Here is a 17,164-nt window from a genome sequence, read left to right as displayed (position 1 = left end):
AAAAAGAAAATTACAGACTAATATCCCTTATGAATATAGATGCAAAAATCCTCAACAAAATACTAGAAAATAAAATCCAACAACATATTAAATGTATTATATACCAAGAGCAAATGGGATTTATCCTCCCAGGAATGCAAATGTGCTTCAACATAAGAAAATCATTGTAATATGCCACATTAATAGAGCTAAAAGAAAAAAACCACATGACCATCTCAACCAGTGCAGAAAATGCATTTGAAAAATCTGACACCCTTTCATTATTTAAAAAAAAAAAAAAAAAAAACTCTCTCAGAACACTAGGAATAGAAGGGAATTTTTTTCAACATGATAAATGGCATGTATGAAAACCCACAGCTAACATCTTATTCGATGGTGAAAGAGTGAAAGCTTTCCCCAAATTTCAGAAACAAGACAAAAATGCCTGCTTTTACCACTGCTATTCAACATTGTACTAGAAGCTCTAGCCAGAGCAATTAGAAAATAAAAAGAAATACAAGGCATCTAATTTGGAAAGGAAGAAGTAAAATTATCTCTATTCACAGAAGACGTGATCCTATATACTATAGAAAATCCCAAAGATTCCCCACATTTATATTAAAGTTAATAAATTCAGCAAAGTTTCAGGATACAAGATCAGCATACAAAATTAGTTGTATTTCTAAACACCAGCAATGGGTAATTTGAAAATGAAATTAAGAAAAATTTCCACTTACAATAGTATCAAAAAGAATAAAATACTTAGGAATAATACTAACCAAGGAGTTATAAGAATTGTACACTGAAAACTACCAAACATTGCTAAAATAAACTAAGACCTAAATAAATGGAAAAGCATCCCAGGTTCAGGGACTGGAAGACTTATTGTTAAGATGACAATACTTCCCAAGGCAATCTATGGATTCAGTGCATTCCCTATCAAAATATCAAAGGCCTTTTTGCAAAAATGGAAATAGTTGATCCTAAAATTCATATGTAATTGCAAGGGGTCCCAAGTTTGAGAACTCACACTTCCCCGTTTTAAAACTTACTACAAAGCTACAGTAAATCATAACAGTGTGGTATTGACATATGGATAGAGATACATACCAACGGAATACAATTCAGAGCACAGAAACAAGCCCATACATAAGGACAACTGATTTTTGGCCAGGGTGCCAACACAATTCCACGGGAAGAGGCCGTTCAACAAATGGCGCTGGGCTAACTCAATTTCCACAGGCAAAAGAATGAAGTTATACTCCTACCTCACACCACATACAAAAATTAACTCAAAATGGATCAATGACCTAATTATAAGAGCTAAAACTGTAAAGCTCTTAGAAAAAAACATAAGAGTAAATCTCTATTACCTTGGATTTGGCAATGGATTCTCAGATATGACACCAAAAGCACAAGCAATAAAAGAAGAAATAGATAAATTGGGCTTCATAAAATTAAAAACTTTTATGCATCAAAGGACACTATCAAGAAAGTGAAAAGACAACCTACAGAATGAGAGATAATGTTTGTAAACCATATATCTGATAAAGGTTTAACATTGAGAATATCCAGGATAGCCTCTACAACATATTTACAGCCTCAGCAATAAAAAGACAAACATCCCAATTAAAAAATTGGCAGAGTTGAATAGACTTTTTTTTAAAAGAAGATATACAAATGACCAATAAGTGCACAAAAATATGCTTAACATCTTTAGTAATTAGAGAAATGCAAATCTAAATCACAATGGGATACACTTCATACCTACTAGAACGACCATAATTTTTTAAAAAATGAAAACAAGTGTTGGCAAGGATGTGTACCCTTGTACATTGCTGATGAGAATGTAAAATGGTGCAGCCACTGTGGAAAACAGTTGAGCAGTTCCTGAAAAAGCTAAACTTAGAATTATTATATGATCCAGCAACTCCTACCCAAAACAACTGAAAACAGATATTTAAACAGATATGAACACTATTTCATTGTACCATTATTTGCAATAGCCAAAAGGTGGAAATAACCCAAATGTCCATCAGCAGATGAATGGATAAACAAAATGTGGTATATACATGCAATGAAATATTATTCAGCCATAAAAAGGAATGCAATTCTGACACGTACTACAACGTGGATGAACCCTGAAAACATTATGCTAAGTGAAATAGACCAGACATAAAAGGACAAATATTGTATGGTTCCACATATATGAAATACAAAAGGCAAGTTCATAGATACAGAAAGTAAATTAGAGGTTACCAGGGGCTGGATGAAGGTGGGAATGGGAGTTATTTGTTTAATGAGTTTCTTTTGGGGATGATGAAAAGTTGTGGAAATAGATGTAGTGATGGTTGTACAACATTGTGAATGTAATGAATGCCGCTGAATTGTAGACTTAAAGATTATTAAAATGTAAAATTTTATGTTATATATATTTTACCAAAATAAAAAAATTTTAGTCGATTGATTAAATTCAGCTGCACTGCTGGTTAAAAATTCATAATAAAGTTTGAACAAAAGAAAACATCATGGCCATAATAAGGACTATTTATCTCAGATAACAAATCATCATTCGAGGCACTCTCATTTCAAAGCACAACAGGAAGAGCGAGGCTCCTGCACTCTACATCGCAACCATTTAACTTTATTCTGACAGTTCAGGCCAATGCAATAAGATATGGGTTGGTTATAAAAGCTATCTATGTTGGAAATGAGAAAAAATTCATCATTGTTTTAAAATATACATCAAATACCTAAAGAATCTAGCTAAAATATTATTTATACCACAAATCATCTTTTTTCCTGCTATACCCTGATGAATTTTTGGTATAATATTATGCTAAGAATTCATAATGCCAAATACTGTTATTTGGTTTAAGGCAAAGTTATCACTTCCCTTTTTACACAGATCTTAGTTGAAATAGATTCTCTGTGTAATATAATGTTAACTTGCCAAATTAATTTTTACATATTGGTCAATATATTTCTATATTATCCGATGATAATACAGAAGGAGTTATTTCTATATTATCCGATGATAATACAGAAGGAGTTATTTCTATATTATCCGATGATAATACAGAAGGAGTTATTTCTATATTATCCGATGATAATACAGAAGGAGTTATTTCTATATTATCCGATGATAATACAGAAGGAGTTATTTCTATATTATCCGATGATAATATAGAAGGAGTTATTTCTATATTTAATAATGTTTTCTCTTCATTTATTTATAATTATACCACGAGAACACACAATCATTTACACTTTTATCCTACAAAACAGAAAATCTTTTTACCTTGAAATTCTCTTGCTTCTTGGTAAGTGTGTTTTTCGATCTTACTTTGTAATTTCTCTTCTAAAACATTGGCCTTAATAACAAAAGTTATAATAAGTAATTACAAATTATATATCATGGAATCTAATTACCTTCTTTTAGAGAGAGAGCAATTTTTTATTCATATCTACAATGTTATAGCATAAACATTTTACTTTTCATTATTTCCTGAATGTATCAAATAAAAAAATGAGAACAATTAATGGATTTGAGAGGCACTTGGGAACACTTAGTGTGGAAGAAACCCAATCAATATTGTATTTCTCCCTCATAAATAATTCCAAATAAATCGTTAATAATTATTAATTATGATTCTAGTTTAAATTTATATTTTAGTCTGATTCAATCTCTAGACAAACTCAAATGGCTTACAAAATTATTTTTATAAAGCCACTTTAACAACTTCAATACATTGTGGATATATGTCAAATAGGTAGCCTTTTTACCATTTCTCTTTTTCCCAGCATTTTTGCCCTAAGAATTTCCTAATTAAACACTGTTTTAACAAAAGCAATTCTGATAATTTTCTAGATCTTGGTTAAGGTATATAAAATTATTTCAAAATGACTACACTTTCACCATTACATTATTGTATAAAAATCTGTTTTGCAGATGAACATGAAATGAAAATTCCCCTGTCTCAGTTAGGGGTTGTGTATCTTTTAATTTATCATTAAAACTCTAAGCCACAACTTCTTTGCTGATACAGATTAAAATTTTTTTACGTTAAAATATTACTTTGATTCCCAAATATTACTTTAAATATCCTAAATTTAAAACAGGTTGTATTAAAAGGCAAACTTTTTATTCCCTTTAAATAGGAAAATATTGATGAATTTTTAACTAAAATTTACTCAACATATTCAAAGAGTCTAGCAATTTAAAGTAAATAGCTTTATGTTATTGTTCTATATATTACCTTTGAGATATCACTACCCATTGATTTTCTTTTAATAACAACAGGGGGTGAAATTAATGATGCTGTCACTGTTGCATTCCCTTGAAGTGATGTCCTGGCAGACAGTAAATCTTGAATTTCTTTGCTCAATGTTCCAGCAGACAGTGAATCTTGAATTTCTTTGCTCGATGTTCTGGCAGACAGTGAATCTTGAGTTTCTCTGCTAGATAATACTCTTGAAAATGATTTATCATGGGTCTTTGATGGAAGTATATGGGATACGTTTTCATCAGCAAAAACTTCATTTGAACTCTTTAAAAAAGCTGATCCATCTTGAGACTTGAGGATCTGTGAAAGATCTGAAATAGCAGGGCTAGCCCTTTTCTTCTCTGAGCTTTAGAATTACAAAATATCTGGTATTAGATTATGTGAAGAACATTTTTTATTTGTAAATGAAGAATTATTTTCATAATCTATAAGAATATTAAATAAGCAATTATAATTATTCATTAGTTAATGGTGATACAAATATGAAACTGATGCTAGATAACAAATTGAAGATAATATACACAGAATTAAGTAACATTTCAAATATTTAAAATAAGATGTATTCAAGGTCATAACAGGCCACAGAACAAGAAAGATTTCGTCAGCCAAAGTAGAGCACAAGATGGTTTGGAAGTGCCCTTTAGTCACATTTATCTCAAAGTTATTTTTTCACAATTTCATTTCAGAATAAGAATAAAAATCTCTCTATGGCAGTTTTGACTTGAAAAATCACTGTCTTCCACCAGAGTCAATTCCCAAGGTCTGAGTTAGTTTTCTTCAGGGTAAGAGGTATTTATTCCCCACCAGTTGGCAAAGGATCGGCTTTCAGGGTTCCAGATCTAGGGTAACCATATGTCATGGTTTGCCTGCACAGTCTCAGTTTATGCTTGTTATCATGGCATTCCAGTTTAGATAATTTAAATGGTCAAACTACCTATCTTCTATAGAATTTAACAAAGCTTTCCTAGCCCTATCAAATGCAACAGAGTTTGATGGGGTTCTTCATTTTAAACAACTATGACTCCAGTTAATATAATTTGCCTAAGGTTTATTGCAAAGTGTCTAAAATAATTTGAATTTTGGTCTCACAGATGCAAAATTTTAAAATGTAACTATTGCCACCAATCCTATACTTGTTACTTTAGGATGAATTTCAAACACCAGAGTTTGGACTATAAAAAATGGGGGAGTGTAGGGAGGATAATTCTGAGAACAAAAGTATAAGATAGTTGATGGTTTAAAAGACATACAATTTACGAAAAACAAACTTTTGTACTGGCATTATAAAATGGATTCCAATATTAAAGAGAATAGGTGGTATCTGTCCTAAATTAAGAATGGCATCTCATTCTCAAACATGATTTAATAGATTTATTAGGTATTTGAATCTAAGATGACTAGTTATGAAATAGTCTAACACTCTTCTGGACACCATTTTTGAGGACATATCCTAGCAGACCATTGTCATTAGGCCATCGAAGCATAAAAATAGTTTAAGTGCATGATATATATTGGTGCTTTTTTACAGACACACCTATAGCTACAGACAAATCATCACTCTTGCCACTAATATTATCACATAGTTACAAGTAGAAAGTAAAATAATTTTAAAGATTTTTAAATGTTTATTAGGGGCTATCATTAACCACTTGATTCTACACAAGCAAATGATCCTAAAATACAACAATAGAGAAAATGTGTGGCAATCTCAAGAACAATGTCTTAAATACTAATACAAAGTTCATTCATAACCATACTTCCACATTCAAGCAAATCCCACTTCTATTGTCTCCCACCATAAAGGACCACTGCCATACACCATGATACTTCTGCTGAGGGGCAACAAGAATGAAAAATATTAGAAAAGTATGCTAGCAGTACTGTATTCAAGCTCACATCAGCCAAAGTAACATCTCTAAGAAGTGGAGATAGCATATTTTCAAGCCCTGCTGTTTGTCTGGAAGACAAAAGAAAAGAAGAAGAAGAGGAAGAGAAAGAGGAGGAGGGAAGAGAGGAGGAGGAGGAGAGAGGAGGAGGGAGGAGAGGAGGGAGAAGAGAGAAAGAGGATAGAAAGGCTATAGAAGGCAGCCTATATTCACACAGAAAATAATAATAAAGCAAGTGATTTTACCCATCCCTATTCTTTGATAAACTATCAACAACCCAACTATATTCATGTCTGCTAAATTTCTGTCATTCGTTGTCCACTTTAGATTCTTTCTAGTCACCACTCCATGTTAAAACACTACAACATAGTATACAGTATAGTATAATTATGAACACGTATTTTAACAGCTTTGATATAAGAATGTTGACAGCATTCCACGTGACAGTCTTCAACATTACTGAAATGGTATAAAGAATAAATCTTCTGCTTGCAAAAGCTTTTGCTAATTCTGAAGATCTGACCATCGCATCCTTTTCTCACCAAGCAAATAGATGTATAAGGGCACAATCTGTTATACACATCATCACAGAAACCTCATAATCCCTCTTAATACATTGTCACTCAGGCAAAATGGAAGACTGCTACTGGATTACTGCGTAATCTGTCCTCTTTTTTTTCTGTTCCAAGACCTTCTTTTTCAGGAGCTTTATTAACTCCAACCATTTTCTAGACTGTCAACACAATTCCCAACCCACTCCACTTTCCCCTTAGGAAAAAAGAAAAAAACTCTTGCAAGTATGGATGTATACACTGAACTTTTAATATCAATGAAAATATAGAGAAGAATGGATTTGATATTCTTATCTGCTATAATATAAGATGTGGAATGTATTTATATATACAAGCAAAACAAAAGGGTCTAGAATTCAAAGTGTGCAATATAGTACAATCTGAAATTATTCTAAAATTAACTTTATAGAAAATTTTCAATACAGATAATGTAAAAATAAAAGTAAAAACTATCAAATATTTTGATAGTTTCGAAAACTATAATTATCACTGGTCAAATTCTTCACCAGAAATTCTTGACCAGTTTTAGGCTCCTCAACTAAAAAGGAACTCAAAAAATTTGAAAATTTTCAGTAAAAACACAAGATGATTAAAAGCCTGGAAAAATGACATGTTAATACTTGGAATTATTTCACTGAGAGAAAATAAGGCTTGTGGACTACTTAGAAATAGTTTGTAAATGTGTAAATAACTCTTACACTGAAAACGTTGACTAGCTACAAATAAGAGCTATTGTTATTACTGAAATAATTAGAAATAGGACTTACATTATAAGGAAATTATATGGGACAAAAGGAAAACTATTCTAACAGTAGAAAAGTCAGATTATTGGTTAATGAGGATGATAAACATATTTTCTCCTAAATGGTCTCAGTGGACGTCTCCCTTTCCCTACTTGGTAGCTTGGCAGAGACTCTCAAAATCTTTCACTGATACCTACAATATTGGAATGCAAACACCCTCCAGATGCTCTTTTTACAACACATCTATTTTTCCCTGACCAGGGAGCTTCATAGTTCCAGAATAATCTATTTTTCCCTGCACCCCTCCCAACTTCTCTATAAATATATAAACTAGTATGTGATAGGATCCTTCCCCTAGAGCACTTTCCATCATCCATCGAGCTGTTTCTAGCCCAAACATTCCTCATACAAGAGGAGAGTTTGGAATATTGCATGTGTTCTGCTACTACTCTGCCTATAAGTTTTTCTCAATATTGTTATGTGTCGCTAGTTGTATGTGACTCATCTGGATATTATATCTTTTGAAAACAGAAACAGTTTTATTGGGCCACCACTGAGGTGGGAAATAAACCCACTGGAAGCCTTACACCAAAAAAAACTGTTGAGTTGGAATGGCCAATATCTCAGTGACCATATTGTATATAGTTAAAAATCCCCAGAGAGGGAAAATTACTTGGCCAAACTAGAATGGCTAGAGCCCAGGTAGCTCAGAGATATGGGACATCATAACCTCCAAGTAGGTGGCATGGCCACATAGTCCATAGACCACTGAAGCCCAGAAATGGGAAGATTTCTTAGAAATCCTGGAGGAGGAGATTTGCTATAAAAGAAAAATCTGGAGCAATAAGGTTGTAAGTAGGTGGCTACAGGACTCTATTTACTTAAAGGAAGGACAAAGAGGCCAGGCTCAGCAAAGCCTAGAAAGATTGGCGTAAGGATGACTGAAAGTTAACAGGCCAACACTAAAGCCTGAAAGGGACTTAAGGAAATTACATGGATGAGCAGCTCCATGGTTGGCCTCTCTTGCAACAGAAGTGAGGAAAACTATTGGGCTGATACAAAATTTGGAATGATCTCAACAGAGTTACACAGATAGGACAAACTGAGACAAAGGCTTGAGCTAGAGCCCTGTCCTCTTCAGCTCGCCAGAGGGTGAGACCTCAAGCATTTCTAAACTTACTATATACTGAATCTTACAAGGTATACAGAAACGAGTAACACAGCAGGGCTGAGACTTCTACCCTTGGAAAGGCCTGCTTACAAGGTTGGCCCTTGGCTGGCATCTGGGAACTTGCCAGGGTTCCCATAATTCCCAGAACTGATAAGAATGGCTCACTGTGCCCAAACTGTACAAACAATGTGGTTTATGCTGAGCACCTGCTTTCCTTCTGGGAGTATGGATTTTTGGTACATGATAGGCATAGGGTGTCTATATAACCAGGCACCAGTAAAAATCCCGAGTCTCAAATGAGTTTCCCTGGTAGACAACATTTCCCATGTGTTGTTCCAATTCACTGCTGGAGTAATGAAGCATGTCCTGTGTAACTCCCCCGAAAGAGGACTCTTGGATGCTTGTACCTGGTTTCTTCCAAACTTTGCCTCATATGCCTTTTCTCTTTACTGATTTTGTTTTGTATCCTTTTGTTAAAATATCATAATGACTACGTGCTGAGTCCTGTGAGTCTTCCTGGCAAATCATTGTACCTAGAGATGGTCTTGGGGACCCCCAACACAGTTGGCGTCAGAAGTGCGATTCACTAGAATGACCTCTGGCTCACTAAAATATGTAGAAAGCATTATTTGGAAAAAAGAATTATGAAAGGCTGGGATGGGATATGATTAACTTTGGGTGGCTATGATTAACTTTTGGGTGGAATCATCTGTGGTACGAAATAGCAGCTGAGCTGCTCCCTATTGTGAGAGGTAAAAGTTACCTACGGAATTTGAAAATGATACATTCAACTCCAGGAGAATTGGCTTGCTGGATCCCCTGGTTGCTGTTCTGGTGCTGAGAAAAGTGAGAGAAAAAGATGTAGCCAGGGTGATGTCTTTGGTTGTTGTTCTCTCCACCAAGTGGGAGGAGAAAGGACTCAAAAATTCCCAAAGGTGGGCTTTGCATGGGCCAAAGGCAATAAAAATTAGTTTGTACTTACTCTCCCCTTCAGAAGGTGGAAGGGGGAAAGGTTAAATCAGCTCCTAGGGCTGGAGCAAAGCTTTAAATAAACGAGAGGAAAAATTGAGGGGTGGAGGGTAAGGAGGGGGGGACTCTAGCTTCATTTTCTTCAGCCTAGCTCTGCTACTGCTTCAGTTCTCTGGCATTCCAGCTGCGACATCCCTGCAGCTGTAATGTTAACCCTGTAAATGCTAAATTTACTTACTGCTGGTATAAACTTGTAATGAGAAAAAAAGGGAAATTTTTTCATTGATGTATAATTGACATACAACTTTATATTAGTCTCAGGTTTACAACATAATGATTCAATATTTGTATATATTGCAAAATTATCACCACAATAAGTCTAGTTAACATTTATCACCACACATAGTTACAGAATTGTTTTCTTGTGATGAGAGCTTTTAAGATTTACCCTCCTAGCAACTTTCAAATATGCAATACAGTATTATTAACCATAGTCACCATGCTGTACATTACATCCCTATGACATTTATTTTATAAGTGGAAGTTGTACCTTTTGACTCCCTTCATCCATTTCACCCACCCCCTACACCCCACCTCTGACAACCACCAATCTGTTCTCTGTAGCTATGAACTTGGTTTTGGGGTTTGGGGGGGAGTTTGTTGTTGTTTTCGATTGCATACGTAAGTGAGATCATATGGTATTTTTCTTTCTCTCTCTGACTTATTTCACTTAGGAAAATGGCCTCAAGGTCCATCTATGTTGTCACAAACGGCAAGACTTCATTCTTTTTTATAGCTGAATTATATATGTATATACATATACATACATATACAAATATATACACCACGTTTTCTTTATCCATTCATCTAGTGATGGACTTAGGTTGTTTTCTTATCCTGGCTATGGCAAATAATGCTGCAATGAACACAGGGGTGCAGATATCTTTTCTAGTTAGTGTTTTCATTTTCTGCAGATAAATACCCAGAAGAGGAATTGCTGGATTATATAGTAGTTCTATTTTTAATTTTTTGAGGAACCTCAATAATGTTTTCCACAGTGGCTGCACCAATTTATACTCTGATCAACAGTGCACAAGGGTTCTCTTTCTCCACAACCTTGCCAACACTTGTTATTTCTTGTCTTTTTGAGAATAGCCATTCTAACAGACGGTAGGTGATATCTCATTGTGGCTTTGATTTGCATTTCCCCGATGATCAGTGATGTTGAGCATCTTTTCATGTACTTATTGGTCATGTGTATGTCTTCTTTTAAAAAATGTCTATTCAGATCCTCTGCCCATTTTTCAATAAGACTATTTTTTTTGCTATTAAGTTTTATGAGTTCTTTTGGATACGAGTAATTTTGGATATTAACCCTGTATTGGATGTGGTTTGCAAATATTTTCTCCCATTCAGTAGGTTGCCTTTTCATTTTGTTGATGGTTTCCTTTGCTGTGCAGAAGCTTTTTAGTTTGATATAGTCCCACTTATTTATTTTTGCTTTTGTTGCCTTTGCTTTTGGTGTCAAATCCAAAAATCATTGCCAAGACCTATGTCAAGGAGTGTGATGTCCATGTTTTCTTCTAGGAGTTTTATCGTTTCAGGTATTACATTCAAGTCTTTAATCCATTTTGAATTACTTTTTGTATATGGTATAAGATAGTGGTCCACTTTTATTCTTTTGCATGTGGCTGTCCAGTTTTCTCAACATCATTTATCGAAGAGACTGTCCTCTCCCCATTGTATATTCTTTGCTCTTTTGTCGTAAATTAATTGATGATATATGCATGAGTTTATTTCTGGGCTCTCTATTCTGTTCCATTGATCTATGTGTCTGTTTTTATGCCAATTCCATATTGTTTTCATTACTATAGCTTTATAATAGAGTTCAAAATCAGGGAACATGATGTCTCCAACTTTGTTCTTCTTTCTCAAGATTGCTTTGGCTATTTGGGGTCTTTTGTGATTCCATACAAATTTTAGAACTGTTTGTTCTATATCCATGAAAAATGTCATTGGAATTTTGATAGGGATTGCACTGAATCTGTAGATTGCTTTGGGTAGTATGGACATTTTAACAATGTTAATTCTTCCAATCCATGAGCATGGGATATCTTTCCATTTATTTGTGTTGTCTCCAATTCCTTTCATCAATGTCCTACAGTTTTCAGTGTATAGTTCTTTCCTCTTGGTTAAATTTATTCTTGGGTATATTATTCTTTTTGATGCAATTTTAAACAAAATTGTTTTCTTAACTTCTCCTTCTGATAGTTAATTATCAGTGCATAGAAATGCAACAGATTTCTGTATATTGATTTTGTTTCCTGCAACTTTACTGAATTCATTTATTAGTTCTAGCAGTTTTTTCGTGGAGTCTTTAGGGTTTTTTAATATATGGTATCATGTCATCTGCAAATAGTGACAGATTTACTTTTTCCTTTCCAATTTGGATGCCTTTTATTTCTTTTCCTTTCCTAATTGCTCTACCTAGAACTTCCAGTGCTATGTTGAATAAAAGTGGCAAAAGTGGGCATCCTTGTTTTGTTCCTGATCTTAGAGGAAAAGCTTTCAGTTTTTCACCATTGTTGATGTTAGTTGTGGGCTTGTCATATATGGCCTTTATTATTTTGAGGTATTACACTGAGGTTCCCTCCATACCCACTTTGTTGAGAGTTTTTATCATAAATGGATGCCGAATTTTGTCAGATGCTTTTTCTGCATCTATGGAGATGATCATACAATTTTTATCCTTCATTTTGTTAATCTAGTGTATCACACTGATTGATTTGCAGATGTTGAACCAACATTTAATCCCTGGCATAAATCCCACTTGATCATGGTGTATATCTTTTTAATGTATTGTTGAATTCGGTTTGCTAATATTTTGTTGAGGATTTTTGTATCTATGTTCATCAGGGATATTGGCCTGCAATTTTACTTTCTTGTGGTATCATCGTCTGGTTTTGGTATCAGGGTAATTCTGGCCTCGTAAAATGAGTTTGGAAGTGTTCTCTACTCTTCAATTTTTTAAAGAGTTTGAGAAAGATTGGTATTAATTCTTCTTTGAACGTATGGCAGAATTCACTAGTGAAGTCATCTGGCCTGGACTTTTGCTTATAGGGAGTTTTTAAATTACTGATTCTATCTCCTTATCAGTAATTGGTCAGTTCAGGTTTTCTATTTCTTCATGATTTAGTCTCTGAAGGTTGTACATTTCTAGAAGTTTACTCACTTCTTCTAGGTTGTCCAATTTGTTGGAGTATAATTGTTTGTAGCAGTCTCTTAGGATGCTTTGTATTTCTGTGGTATCAGTTGTTACATCTTCTCTTTCATTTCTGACTTTATATTTGAACGCTTTCTCTTTTTTTATTGGTGAGTCTAGCTAAAGGTTTGTCAATTTTATTCGTCTTTTCAAAGAACCAGCTCTCGGTTTCATTGATCTTTTCTATTATCTTTTTAGTCTCTATTCCATTTATTTCTGCTCTGATCTTTGTTATTTCCTTCCTTCTACCAACTTTGGGCTTCATTTGTTCTTCTATTTTTAGTTCCTTGAGTTATAAAGTTAGGTTGTTTATTTGAGATTTTTCTTCTTCTTGAGGTAGGCACTTATCTCTCTGAACTTCTCTCTTTGGACAGCTTTTGCTGCATCCCATAAGTTTCAGTATGTTGTATTTCCATTTTCATTTGTCTCAAGCTTTTTTTAAATTTTGCTTTTGATTTCTTCATTGACCCATTGGTTATTCTGTAGTATGTTGTTTAGTCTCTATATGTTTGTGAAATTTCCAGTTTTCTTCTGGTAATTGATTTCTAGTTTCATATCATTGTGGTCAGAAAAGATGCTTGATATGATTTCAATCTTATTAAAATTTGCTAAGACTTGTTTTGTGGCCTAATATATGATCTATCCTGGAGAATGTTCCATATGCACTTGAGAAGAATGTGTACTCTGTTGCTTTTGGATGGAATGCTCTATACATATCTGCTAAGTCCATGTGGTCTAACATGCCATTTAAAGCCAATGTTTTTTTAATTTCTGTATGGATGATCTATCCATTGATGTAAGGGGGTATTAAATTCCCCTACTATTATTGTATTGCTGTCTATTTCTCCCTTTAGGTATGTGAATATTTGCTTTATATATTTAGAAGCTCCTATGTTGGGTGCATAAGTATTTACAAATATTACACCTTCTTGTTGGATTGACTCAAAAGGTACATTTTTTAATGGCTTTGTATTTTGTAGCTACTGCATCTGGATATATAATAAAAACTGATGTGAAATATTATACGTTTTAATTTCAAAAGTGCTAGAGAGATTGGGGCCAGCCCAGTGGCGCAGCGGTTAAGTGCGCGCGCTCCACTTTGGTGGCTGGGGTTCGCAGGTTCGGAACCCGGGCACATACCAACACACTGCGTGTCAAGCCATGCCGTGGTGGTATCCCATATAAAGTAGAGGAAGATGGGCCCAGATGTTAGCCCAGGGCCAATCTTCCTCAGCAAAAAGAGGAGGATTGGCATCGGATGTTAGCCCAGGGCTGATCTTCCTCACAAAAATAAATAAACAAATAAAACTGCAAGAAAGATCATCCTGATCAGAGAAAGCTGCAAAGAAAAAGTGTTAATGGGACACAACTTCCTGGCATTTTACTGCCAAGGGTGGTTTGGAATTTAAATTCTTTGAATATGGAAAATAGGACAAGACTCCATAATTTGTGATTTTTGCCTATTGGAGCCTCTTGAAAAAGAAAGGCAAAAGGGACAAGAAAGGCAATCACTAAATGAAGACACACTTTTGGAGTTTTAAAAAGCAGTTTTTAGCTGCTAATAGGCTCTTGTAAATTCAGATGTTTGATCCTTAAAGGATGATTTTTCTGGTCTGATGTACATATTTTTGAGTGAGTCAATTTGGGCTCTAACACTGACAAAACAAAGAAGGTTTGAGAGAGCCTTGATTGTCACTTGGCCTTGGTACAGGGCTGTCTGTCTCTATAGCATCTCAGCTTTGCTACTGATAAAAAAAATAAAGAAAGCAAGCAAGCTAATTCACAGATCCTAATTGCCTGGGCCTGACACTACGCTGGACCTGATACTGTTTGCTGTGGGCTGTTTCAGCCTCAGCATGGGTTGTTCTGAAGAATAGAAAGCAGGCATTGGCTCAATCAGACTCTGGGACAGTTCCAGATTTAGGACACCTCTGTTTGAGGCCCTAAACTCTAAAAACATCATGGATATAGGCTGGACCATCTGTGTCACATACAAAGACCCATAGAGAAGGGCTTGTTCCTGGATAGGACTATCTTAAATCCAGCTGCTGATCTACTCTGTATACAGACACTGATTGCATTCGCTACTTGTGATCCCTGCGGAAAGCTGCAAGTTTGGGGAGAGTACATCTCAGGGACTGTGGCCACTGTGCCCACTCTTAACAGATCAGACTGTCAGTCCCCTTTCTGGATATTTCACTGATGCTGATTATTGTGTTTGTCTTGCTGGATTAGTTGCAGTTTGCAACAACAGACTGATAGCCATCTCTACTTCCATCACCTTTCTCCTGGTACACACGCCTTAGTAAGGCAGTTTGATTATTAAATATAGCTGTTCTCAGAAAGAGACTGATTTTTATTTTTAGGCTGCTCACTGAATAAATGATCAGAACAAAAGGGTGAAAGGTTATGTAAACCTTTTTTGAAATTTTTGAAAATTCAAGATTTGTCCTGACCAGTTCCTGAACATGATGTGGCTTTCTGGTCAAGTCATAAAGAAATGCTTTTCTGCAAAAATGCTTTTGTCCTTCTTGCATACAACCCTTCCAGTCAAAAGGTCTCGAGGAAAACAGAATATGATTTGTAAAAAAATGTAAAGTTTGATTACTGAATGGGAACACTGACTTTCTAACACCTGGCTGAAAACAAAACCCCAGCACCTTGGGAGGCACTGGGGAGAGGGAAGAACTGTTCCAGGAAGTTTTCCCCTCTTCCTGAAGGAAAACTCCCTGTGCTGCCTTTCTAAGCTGCTGAGAGCACTCTGAACTCCAACTGACTGCTGAGCCTAAGACCACACTTGACAGTGCTGATTATGAGATAGCAAGGGGTGGCCCAGATCCTGTATTTTCCATACAGAACAATTTCAGATGTCATTTACACTTGCCAGGTAGATTAACTGGTGTCATTCACAAGAAAAACTGTTTGGAACTGATTGCCTTCAAGCAGTCCTCTAAAACAAAGGACTCAACTAAATCAATTGGACTGGACTGGGAACCCTAAGGTGGGAGGCCCAATGGTGGGAGGCCACATGGGGGCCCTGTAAACCTGTACCACCTGGCTATGCATGTCCTCTTGGGGTGCTCTAACAACTGTAAAGTCTTTGTTTCCAGGGGTACCACATGTGCTCTCTGGGATTATATTTCTTGTGTGGGTGCCCTGACTCTCATAACACTGTCTCAGCCCTTAGAAGGCCTTCAGGTCGGTATCAACTTATCGGCCAGAGTTGTGCAGTACCTGAATTGGTGCCTTGGGCAAGGTAAAAAGATTAATACAGAAAATTAAGAAGGAAGTCACTTGGCTGTCTAGGATACATTTAATGGAATTTCTTTTAACTAGCTAAGTCCAGGACTCATACAGAGCATAACTGAGATCAATACTATAGGTTGGTCTCACCCTAGAGCATGGGGTACCATTGATAATCATTTTACTATAAAAATGCCTTGGCCAAAGGCCAAGGTGTATTGGACAGAAAAGAGTGAACACAGCAGGACTGAGACTGCTATTCTTAGAAAGACCTGTTTGCAAAATTGAGTCTGGCTGGCATTTGGGAACTTGAATTTTGGGAAGGTTCCTAGAATTCCCAGAACTGATAACAGTAGCTCACTGTGCCCAAACTGTTAGTACAAATAATGTGGTTTATGCAGAATACTTGCTTCCCTTCTGGAAGTCTGGAATTTTGGTACATGGTAGGCAGAAGGTGCTACATGACCAGCCTCAATAAAAACCCCAGGCACTGAGTGTCTAATGAGCTTGACATTTCACATATGTTGTCATAATTCATTGCTGGAGGAATTAAGAGCATCCTGTGTGACTTCACTGGGAGAGGTCTCCTGGAAGCTTGCATCTGGTTTCTTCTGGATTTTTCCCCATGCATCTTTTTCCTTTGCTGATTTTGCTTTGTATCCTTTTTCTATAACAAATCATAGCCATGATAATGACTATATGCTGAGTCCTGTGAGTTTTCCTAGTGATGGGAATGATGCCGGGCCTGATATCAGTTCCCCTACGTTGAATCCAGCATATATGGAGTTAAAAACCAAAAAGTACTCATTCCCTTTCGCTACTTCTCGAAAGTACATTCACATGTAGATATTGGTTGTTTTAACCTTTGTATCCCTGAATCCCACAAGGCAAATGGAAGTACTAAATTGTTAAAAGCCCAGGTGGCTTCACACTGAAGCTGTGGCTAATTACCAGTTCTTGAGGTTTGTTATAGGAAAACTGATATCCAGAAATTATCAAGAAGCTGAAGCTTCCCAACTCCTTGGCTTCTTGGCACCAAATACACCATTCATC

The 17,164-nt window shown here is 35.6% G+C and overlaps 1 protein-coding gene across 1 annotated transcript in view; it reads right to left on the bottom strand.

Annotated features, from left to right (window-relative positions):
- Nucleotides 1–17,164, bottom strand: part of CCDC7 (coiled-coil domain containing 7) — a 403,315-nt gene that overhangs the window by 224,671 nt on the left and 161,480 nt on the right. Inside the window, 2 exon segments of the mRNA XM_058532824.1 lie at nt 3,281–3,353; nt 4,239–4,611. Coding sequence (XP_058388807.1) covers nt 3,281–3,353; nt 4,239–4,611 — 446 coding nt within the window.

Source organism: Diceros bicornis, chromosome 36 (assembly GCF_020826845.1).
Source record: "Diceros bicornis minor isolate mBicDic1 chromosome 36, mDicBic1.mat.cur, whole genome shotgun sequence".
Taxonomy (NCBI): domain Eukaryota; kingdom Metazoa; phylum Chordata; class Mammalia; order Perissodactyla; family Rhinocerotidae; genus Diceros; species Diceros bicornis.
Note: the sequence above shows the minus strand (reverse complement) of the source record. Positions and strands in the feature narration are given on the sequence as shown.